We start from the raw sequence: 9930 nt of genomic DNA on the forward strand, positions 1-9930 counted from the left end.
AAGAGATACATCTCCGTCATACGGAGTGACAAATCCCAGTCTCGATTCGTGCCAACCCAACAGACACTTTCGGAGATACCCGTAGTGTACCTTTATAGTCACCCAGTTACGTTGTGACGTTTGGCACACCCAAAGCACTCCTATGGTATCCGGGAGTTGCACAACCTCATGGTCTAAGGAAATGATACTTGACATTGCAAAAGCTCTAGCAAACGAACTACACAATCTTTATGCTATGCTTAGGTTTGGGTCTTGTCCATCACATCATTCTCCTAAGGATGTGATCCCGTTATCAATGACATCCCCATGTCCATAGCCAGGAAACCATGACTATCTGTTGATCAACGAGCTAGTCAACTAGGGGCTTACTAGGGACATATTGTGGTCTATGTATTCACACATGTATTACGATTTCCGGATAATACAATTATAGCATGAACAATAGACAATTATCATGAACAAGGAAATATAATAATCTTTTATTATTGCCTCTAGGGCATATTTCCAACAGGTAGAACAAACTATTGAGCAGAGGAAGGGGTTTAAGATTGATGTCAGCATGTCTAACAAGAATGAAGTGGGACTGATATATCAGCCCTGCGAGAACCAATGAAGATTGTGGCGTGGAATTGTCAGGGTTTGGGGAATGGCCCGACAATTCGAGGACTCCTGGACGTCCAGAAGAAGGAGGACCCCGATGTGCTCTTCTTGTTTGAGTCTAGAACAAATAAACAAGGTCTTGAATGACTTAGGTGGAAACGTTGGGCTCCATAACTAGGTGGTGCAAAAAAACATCAATGGTTAGAGTGGTGGTCTTTGTTGTGTTTTGGAGGAATGGGTTGCAAATGAAAGGTGGGTGGTGTTCTCGATACCACATTGATATGAAAATAAAGGATGATTGTTTTGAATGGCAGTCTATGGGTATTTATGGAGAATCCAAGACTGATGAGAAGCAGGAGACATGGAAATTGTTGTGTACTTTTGTCAAATCATAGTGATAAGCCATGGTTGATGGTGGGAGACTTTAATGAGATCCTCTTGAGAAAAGTTCCTAGCACGCAACATTTTTGTCCTACGTATTTAACAAATCCACATCAGTAGCAACAAACTGATGGAGAAAATCATTGCAACATCCTAAGGAAACAACTTTCTAGCATAAACACAATACTTACAACAAAGTGCCGAAAATCATCACAACATGTCGCCCATGCATATGCAGCAAAACCCACACAAGCTTGTCAAACCATCCCATGCAACATAAAAACCTCAAGATGGCCAACCTTATATAAATTTTGGGCGCCGACGCCCGGGGATCGCCGGAGCCCCGCCAGAGTCGGATCAGGCGACCTTGGCCCATTCCCAACAACCCAATATGTCCCCGTGCTCGTTGCGGTCAACCTATGTTTTCGAGCTCTGGCTCAAACTCCATGGTCGACCTTAGCAACCCTAGCACCAGCAAACCTATGGTTAGGTATAACCCAATTTCCAAATAACATAGATTGGCTAGTCTCTATTTAAATCATCGAACTTCAGCTTTGATCTGACTGCATCTAGCAGGTTGTGCTATACCTCGTTCGTTGCAAGCTGCAGCACGCCCATCAGGCCCACTAGCACCTCGCCTCCTAGTGAGCAACCCAACACATCGCTAAAAAAAACCCTCCCCAACAAGCAACACCTAGGGAGTAAACAAGATTGTTTTCTTTCATTATTTTCACACATTTATTTTGTTTTTATCTCTATTTCAAAGAAACCTATAAAAAGGAAATTGAATATTTTTATATATTTCAAAGTATTAAAAATGTTGACAGAACTAAAAAATGTTAATGATTTTGGAAAAACTTCTGGGATTTAAAAAATCCACGAATAAAATGGCATGATTTTTGTTTTTTTTCATGAATTTTAAAAATATTCACATATTTTAAAAAAAGATCATAAATTTGAAAAATTGTTCATGAACTTGGAAAATATTTATGAATTTCAAAATTTGTAAACAAATTTTAAATTGTTTGTGAATTTTAGTTTGTTTTGTAAAATGTGAAAGTTCATAAAATTTGAAGATATTCATGAATGTTAAAAATAAAGGGGAATTTTTAAAAAATAAAATAATAAGTAAAAAAAACCCTACCAGAAAATAAAAAAAATGATTGAGGAATATGTAAAAAAGGCCTTGAAGCTTCCCAAAACATGATGGAAGCGTTCAAACCCGACGTAGAACCACCGCTCGTTCCGTCTCTTCATGTTGGAAGCCGGGCCTTGGCCCTTGGGGCATGTGGGTGGTGATTGCACAATATGTAATATTGAAATAAGCGAGACCTCCTGTTTCGCCTTAGCTCTCGAGTTTGTTCGCTGCTGCTCGCCTGGGTTGGCTTTTTCATCGCTACCTATGCTAGGCCCTAGGCTAGCTCGTTCTAAAAAAAGGTTGCAGCTTTCTTATAGTCTTTTTAAGAAAATATATTTAAAAAAATAATCACAGGTTTAAAAAAGTTCATGAATTAGAAAAGTTCACAGATTTTGAAAAAAGTTTTTGAATTTGAAAAAAATCCATGGATTTAATTTTTTTACAAATTTTTGGGCATTTCAATAATATTCACAAATTTTAAAAAGTTCACGGATTTTAAAAACGTTCCTGAAAATTGAACAAAATGGAAGGGAAATAAAAATAAAAATGAGAAAGGAAAAGAAGGAAAAAAAACTTCAAAATGAAGAAAAATAGAAAACAGAACAAAAGCAATTGAATGCAGCTACCCAAAACCGGGAACAATTTCAAGAATTATAGGCTAACCCATTTTCTAACGCAGCATTCCATTTTTTCTGGCTAATTTAGCGGCAAATAGAGTTTTCCCAGCCGACCTCCTATACGTGCTGCAACGCTCACGGTCACGTTCCCGTCGGCCGGCCCATTACTGCTTGCTCTGTTACCTGTACTGTACTTTAGGTTCGCTGTTTTTTCTTCTCTTTTCCCTTCCTTAAAAGACCAGCAACCACTAGTTAAAAAACCTGACTATTGGTTTATATATTTAAAAACAATATGAAGCGAAAATCTTCACAAATAAAAGGAAGATCACAATTTTTAATTCTTATAAATTTTAAAAATATCCATGAATCTACAAAATGTTCGTCAAATTGCAAAAAAATTCTTGAATTAAAAATAAGAAATTATTTTTTTATAAAAATTCAAAGGAATCCCACTAATTTGAAAACTTTATGAGTTTAATAAATTTATGTGAATTTGAATTTTGATGAATTCTAGAAAAAGTTCTAAATTTCATGAATACGAAAAAAAATCATGAATTTAAAAAATGAACGTCAAAAATGAAAAAGGAAAAAAAGAAACTTGAAAACCCAGACAAAACCAAGTAAAACCGGCATAGAAACACATAAGAAGAAAAACCTCGGGAATACCGAGCTGGAAGGCTTCAGGAACTTCCCAAAATTGGAACTGTGGGAGATGATTAGATGGACCGGCTCATATAAAAACGCTGTGGGCGCCGATATATATCAAACTAACTGGCCATATACCCTAAAAAAACTAACTGGCCATATTTGTCTAAGAAAACAACTGGCCCTATTTTCTCAACAAAAAAAAACTAACTGGCCATATACCGCTCAAAACACAAAACTAACTGCCCATGTTGCTCTTCTCAAAAGAAAAAACTGGCCATATTGCCTGGTAAAGAAAAGTTTCCCTAAACATGCCACGCGTCGACCGGTGGATCTTTTTAAAATATCCGCCGCCTCGCGAGCCGTCTGATTGCACGAGGCGAGTCGTCCGTTCTTCTTCTTTAATTTTCTGCAACAATGCTCATGTTGCAAAACATTCTCTTATCAATTTTTCTGTAACAAGACCCCTGGTACAAAATACTTTCTTCTATAAATTTTCACAGCAAGACCTTTGTTGTAAAAATCTTCTCTTTAACTTTCTGCAACAAGACCCATGTTGCAAAACTTTTTCTTCTCTATTTTTCTGCAACATGGCCCATGTTGCAAAATCTCTTCTTCTCTATTTTTCTGCAACAAGGCCCTTGTTGCAAAACCTCCGTTGCAACATGAACCAACATTGCCATCCTCTTCTATGTATTTCTGCAATAAGACTGTTGTTGCGAAAACTTGCAAGAACGCCGACGGCTACAACGGAGAGAGCACCCCGTGGTCTCTGCAGCACTCCTATTTTTGCAGCCGAGGAAGGGCGCCGGTGACCGCCATCGATGTGATGGGGTTGGAGCAGCGTGCTTGTTTGAGAAGAGATGGTGATGAGATCGATAGAAAGAGGATGGGGATGGAGAGATAGAGGTAGGGGATGGGAGAGTCAATGGAAAAATGCCTGGCTATTGGGATAATGATAGAGAAGAATAGTTGATGTGCCCCACGTGGACGTGTGGCAAGCGGGAAAGGCAGCGGACACGAGTGAGAGATCCGCCGACTGATTTATAACGTTTCCCTAAAGAGAGTAAAGTCTAATTTAAACCTTAACATTGTAGAGCTAATTGAAAATGAACTCCCATTTTTAAATCCCTGAAGTCTATACCCTGTTCTATCTAATCCCGGTCATTTTTAACCCTGCGGTCGTATCCAAATAGGGATTGCCTACGTGCCATCGAGAAAGACCGGGATGGGTGGATTAGGCCATGTGTGGGGTTCACTTGTCAGCTGGGATGGAGGCTGCACTAGCAGCGGCAGCGACCCCGGGCATCTCATCGACCTTTTTTTCCGTCATGGCACGACACTGTTTGCAGACGTAAACGGGTGTCGTCTATGTCCACGTACTTCGGTTCGGTCCAAGCACGCGGTCACCATATCCTAGCTGCCGTGGGTAGAAGACATCGTACGAAGAAGACGAGGGGCGAAGCAGCTATGCCAGGGGGTCAACAAGGGAGGAAGAAGGTGGCTGGTGCGGTGCCGCTGGGTACAACACTGTGGCCGCTTCGCGTGCTCACGCATGTGCCAGGGCCGCATGGGTGTGCTACAATATGGAGACCCAGCCAGCGACGATGCGGAAGAGAAAGTAGATGGTGCCACCGTGCCACTGTGGGCAGTGCGGATTAACGTACTGGTTCCAGCTCGCGAGCACGCCGGAGCGAACCCCGGCGATGCGGAAGTCGGCGAGCGCCGCAACCTCGCCAACGAGGAGCAGTTGTAAGTTGTAGCCAGGCCGGCTTTAGTGCGTGCGCACATACGCATACACGCGTATTTTCCTTTGTGTGGCACATACATGTAACATGTGTGGCACATACATACCTCTGCAGAGCTAGCTAGCGTACGGTACGCTGCCTACAATTGATCCCGTGCCCGCGCAAGAAAAGAACCGACCTGCACGGTACGCTATGAATGCTACCATGCACCATGGCATGCATGCATACACGCACTTTATATTTTTAGACGAAAGAAAGTCAACAAACCCGGTCTTCCTTGCCACGTCATCAAATCCATTCCTAAAAGAGTATCAAGGTTAAAAATGACCGGGATTAAAGAGGACAGGGTATGGACTTCAGGGATTTAGAGATGCGGGTTTGCTTTTGACCAGCACTACAATTTCAAGGTTTAAATCAGACTTTACTCCCTTAAAGAAAAACTTTCCATATTGCGATACCTTGTTTTTAGAGACAACTATTTTTTGGAGACAACTATTGCGATACATATCAGCTGCGCCGTTGTCCTAAAAAGCAAATCAGTTGCGCCGTTTGACCGCCTCCAATACGTACTACTCCTGGTCGAATACGTCTCGAATCGTGTTAGTTATAGTCCAAGATTGCACCACGTTCCAAGTACGTATAGTTCGCTAACAACTTGCAGACTCCCTAAAAAAAAGACTTGCAGCGCGCGGCGTGTCTCGCGTGCGCGATCGCGGACGACTTGGAAACTAAAAGTAGCGGCGAGAAAGATCGATCGACCATGGCACCGGAGCTCGCCATGCTACCCGGCGACGTCATCGCGGAGGTCCTCCGGCGCCTGGAGCCGCACAGCCTGGGCTCGGCCCGGCGGGTCTGCAGGGCGTGGCGCGACACCGTCGACGCCCGCCTGCGCGGCCACCTGCTCTCGCGCTCCGTGCGCGGCATCTTCATCAACTTCCCCCGGTTCACCTTCTCGGAGTTCTTCTCCCGCCCCTCGACGGGCCCGGCAATCTGCGGAGGGCTGGACTTCTTGCCATGCACGATGGGCGTCAAGGTCACGGACCACTGCAACGGGCTCCTGCTCTGCCGTGATAAGAGCGGCGATGCACGGCTGTGCGAGTACGTCGTTAACCCGGCCACGCGTCGGTGGACGCGTCTGCCCCAACGCCCCCGGCCGCACATGCCGGGCTCCGGCCAGACCGCCTACCTCGCGTTCGACCCCGCCGTGTCGCCACACTACGAGGTCTTTCTGATCCCACGCGTGCCAGCCGCCGGGGATTCAGACGACGACGACGACAGCCCGTTGCTCGAGTCGGAGTGGCCTCCCGCATCATACGTGATGCATGTGTTCTCGTCGGTGACTCAGCGGTGGGACGAGACGACCTTTCTTCGGGAAGGGGAGGCTGCAGGGATCGTCGCCAACATGCACACGAATTCAGAGGACGATCGGTATCGTTATCGTGCCGTCTATTGGCAAAGCGCGCTGTACGTCCACTGCCAGTATGGCTATCTTACGAGGTAAGTAAATTTTTATTCTCCTTGGTCACCATTCTACTCTAACAAATCTATGACTCGGTTAGATTGCTTGCTATTAATATGCATCCGACTTACTCTTTGCAGAATGTCCTTGTTAGATCACACTTACAGTGTAATTAAGCTACCATATGCCAAACATCCCAACCACCATTTAGGGAGATCACTGAGAGGGGTGTATTTCGCAATATCTTGTAGCTGGGATGGATTTCTTCAGCTTTGGTATCTCAACGAATCATGCAGTCGAATAGAGTGGGTGCTAAAACATGATACCTGTCTGGAGATCTTTGAACATGAGGACCAACCGGGCAGGCGATGGATCTTACAGGATGTTAACCATCGTAAGCGCTTCTTTGAGCACAATGGTAATAAATATCGAGATTACAGAGCGCAGGTGGAAGAGAAATATGATTGGAACTCTGACGAGGATAACATCATTGACATTGAAGACAATGCTGAAGAGGGATATCACGATGGTCTTTACTTTCTTGGATTTCATCCTTATAAAGAGATTGTCTTCTTGATTTCATCAGGGAGAGAAGCAAGAGGAATGGCCTATGATTGGAACAACTCAAAATTTCAGGACTTGGGCAATGTGTGTCCAGCAGATTTCGATCCCAGCTGCGGGCTACCATGCGGAGAGATGGATGCAGCTTTCCCGTACACGCCCTGCTGGATGGGCGAGTTTCCCGGAAACGAACTAGAATCGCTACTCGAAGATGAGAAGCTATCTATGAAAAAGTTGGAACAAGAAGAGGAATCCAACTTTACCTGTATGGACGAGTATGAGTTGCGCAAGTTCCATGGGCACGCCAAGAGGGTCAAGGACCGTATCGTCAAGGTTCGTCACAGACGCCGTACAACAGCTCGGTAGGTACATCATCTTTACCGACATGAAGGCCAAGACGATTCTCAGAAAGGCGGCCAAGTTTACGGTTTAGGGCCAAGGCAATTCTCATTGCCAAGTTTGACCTTGGCAAGCTACTGATGAGCAGGTATCAGACTCATGTCATGAGGCCCTTGCATTGTAACTTGATGTCGCAATGGAAAACAAAGTTTTTGACCCATTTGGAGAACGCCAACCTTGTCCACCATTAATTCTGAAGGGCATATTCACTATACATACATATATACTCCCTTTGTTCCTATATATAAGATGTTTTGGAAGTTTATCTTGAATTGGCAAAACGTCTTACACAGAGGTCGTAGTACTTGAATAAAAGACGCGCATTGCCGCATCCGATCCTCTATAATTGAGGGGACAGTAGATGAATAAATAGTACATATGAAAAACTTTCAATTTCTGAATTTAGACTTTATTAGGTCATTTCTAATCCTACGGGGCATGAAGCACGTCGGTCAGATTTTTTGCGGGGGCATTTCAGTCAGATTTTAAAGACAGAAAAAAATGTTAAGTGCCTCGGGCATCCACATGAATTGGTTAGAGAAACGGTGGAAGGAAGTGCCGTTATAGCAAGCTGAATACAACACCCAACGGAGAGAAAGTAACTTCACATAAAAAGAACATGATAACCTTGGGAAGCTTGAATTAACTGGCATGGATACAAAATTAATGAGAATGTCAACCTCGGGTTATGTATAAGTGCATATTTTTACAAGCAAATTTCAAACAAAGTTGTTTGTTTTGTGTCTCTAAATTAGAAACAATTATACAACTAAAATATAGAACATTTCATAATGCAACATACGAGGACCCAAATATTCAGACCCGAGACAGAAAGCAAAGTGTGAGAAATCGAACACCCCCTTCTCTCCCCTCCCCCTCGTGTCACCCTGCGCGCGACCGAGGGGGAACCCTAGTTGCCATCGCCGCCAAGCCCTCCCCTCCCCTCCACCTATCCCTTCTCCATTGCCGCAGTCTAAGGGCGCAGCCGGGTGAAACCCGGTTGCCACCAGCGGCGGCGGCGGCCTCAGCGCGAGACTTGGCGGCTGGCTGGGATTGTAACACTGGGCGATGGACGCGTTGCAGCGCGGAGCCGCGCCGGCGTCGAAGGGTGGCGGCGGGTGTCGGCCCCATGACGGGTGTCATGGTGGAGGGGCACAAGTGGTGCCCGAGGGCGTCGCCTATGGTAGGCTCCGTCGACAGGGCGCTCGGATCTGGCCTTCGCGAGGTGCGGGCCGCGTTTGGCCTGGCTACCGGCGGTCGGCCCCTGCCGTGGCAGTCTGCTGGTGGGGGGGTGGCGTCGGAGCGGTGGTGGTGAGCTTCCCGTCCTTCGCGCGGATACTTGGTGCATCGACCGGCGGCTGCTCTTGCTAGATGGTGATGGCAGCTCAACACGTGATGCGTCGGTGGCCGACCAGTAGGGCATGGGCAATCTGGGCAAGGAGGCAGGGGTGCCTGCCGGCCTTTGTCGTCGCCGAAATCTGGAGGTGCCAGATGTGTCGTGGCGGTGGCACTGGTCCCCGATGGCGTGCATGGTGCAGTGGTTGTGGTGTGGCTGGCCGTTGCCGGCGACCTTCTTCCGCCTATATTCCGGTTGGCTGGGCCCCCCTTCCTACCAGGGGAGGGGCGGTTTGGGGCAAAGGTGGCACCTCTTGCCCTTCTTCGATCGGCGGCATTTGTGTACCTCGGCGGCGGAGGTGGGGTGGTCTCAAACTCCGGGGCGGGGGCCTCGATGGTGGGAGACGTGGTGCTCGCGGCAGAGCTCATGGCTCAGGTGCGGCCTGGCCACCATAGTCGTGTGGGCTGCGTGGTGGCCGGTGCTCGGCGTTCGATCGGGTGGTGCGGCCAGTTGGCTTTGCGTCCAGTCGCACCACATTGTGGAGGCGGATTTTGCTTCAAGGGTCATCCCCTTGTCTGGTCAAGGCCAGGCCGATGGCGGCAGCGTCCGTGAATGTCGTATCCTTCCTGAAGACTGAAGACGTCATCGCGTTGAGCACACCCGTGTCGTTCCCCTTGAAGGCGTCGTTTGGGAGTCCTAGTTCGTCAAGCTCGGCTTTGTTGCCATTCCTCTACACTGTTGTATCTTGCCTTGGGTGCGTGGGTTGTGGTGTCATGTTGTTTGTGCGGGTTTGTAAGATCGTTTGCTTTAATATAATGCGGGGCAAGAGCCATTTTGGGTATATTCGGACCCAATAAGCACCTTTGTAATGACATGACAAACAGACACCACCATGCCATCACTAACATTAATTCAGAAAAGGCAAATTGAACGCTAAAGAAAACCTTGTCTCGGCATCTGAATTAGTCATTTGAAATATCATTCACAATGTCATTAAGAAAGATTCATGTCTCAATACAAAAAGAAAACAAGATGGTCAAGAACAA

The 9930-nt window shown here is 46.2% G+C and overlaps 1 protein-coding gene across 1 annotated transcript; it reads left to right on the top strand.

The window, feature by feature from the left end:
* Positions 1-5862: 5862 nt before the first annotated feature.
* On the top strand, positions 5863-7814 carry LOC147991606 (uncharacterized). The gene is made up of 2 exons (XM_087538855.1): positions 5863-6626; positions 6729-7814. Exons 1-2 carry the CDS (start codon positions 5890-5892, stop codon positions 7513-7515), a joined length of 1524 nt encoding a protein of 507 aa, XP_087394981.1. The 5' UTR covers positions 5863-5889; the 3' UTR covers positions 7516-7814.
* Positions 7815-9930: the final 2116 nt, after the last annotated feature.

Source organism: Triticum urartu, chromosome 1A (genome assembly GCF_056163025.1).
Source record: "Triticum urartu cultivar PI428250 chromosome 1A, HENAU_Tu73, whole genome shotgun sequence".
Lineage (NCBI taxonomy): Eukaryota > Viridiplantae > Streptophyta > Magnoliopsida > Poales > Poaceae > Triticum > Triticum urartu.

Excerpts from the sequence above, each read along its gene's own strand:
- LOC147991606 (XM_087538855.1), top strand. The coding sequence starts at position 5,890 with ATGGCACCGGAGCTCGCCATGCTACCCGGCGACGTCATCGCGGAGGTC. Across the intron at positions 6,627-6,728 it reads CAGTATGGCTATCTTACGAG|AATGTCCTTGTTAGATCACA; the intron begins GTAAGTAAATTT and ends TACTCTTTGCAG.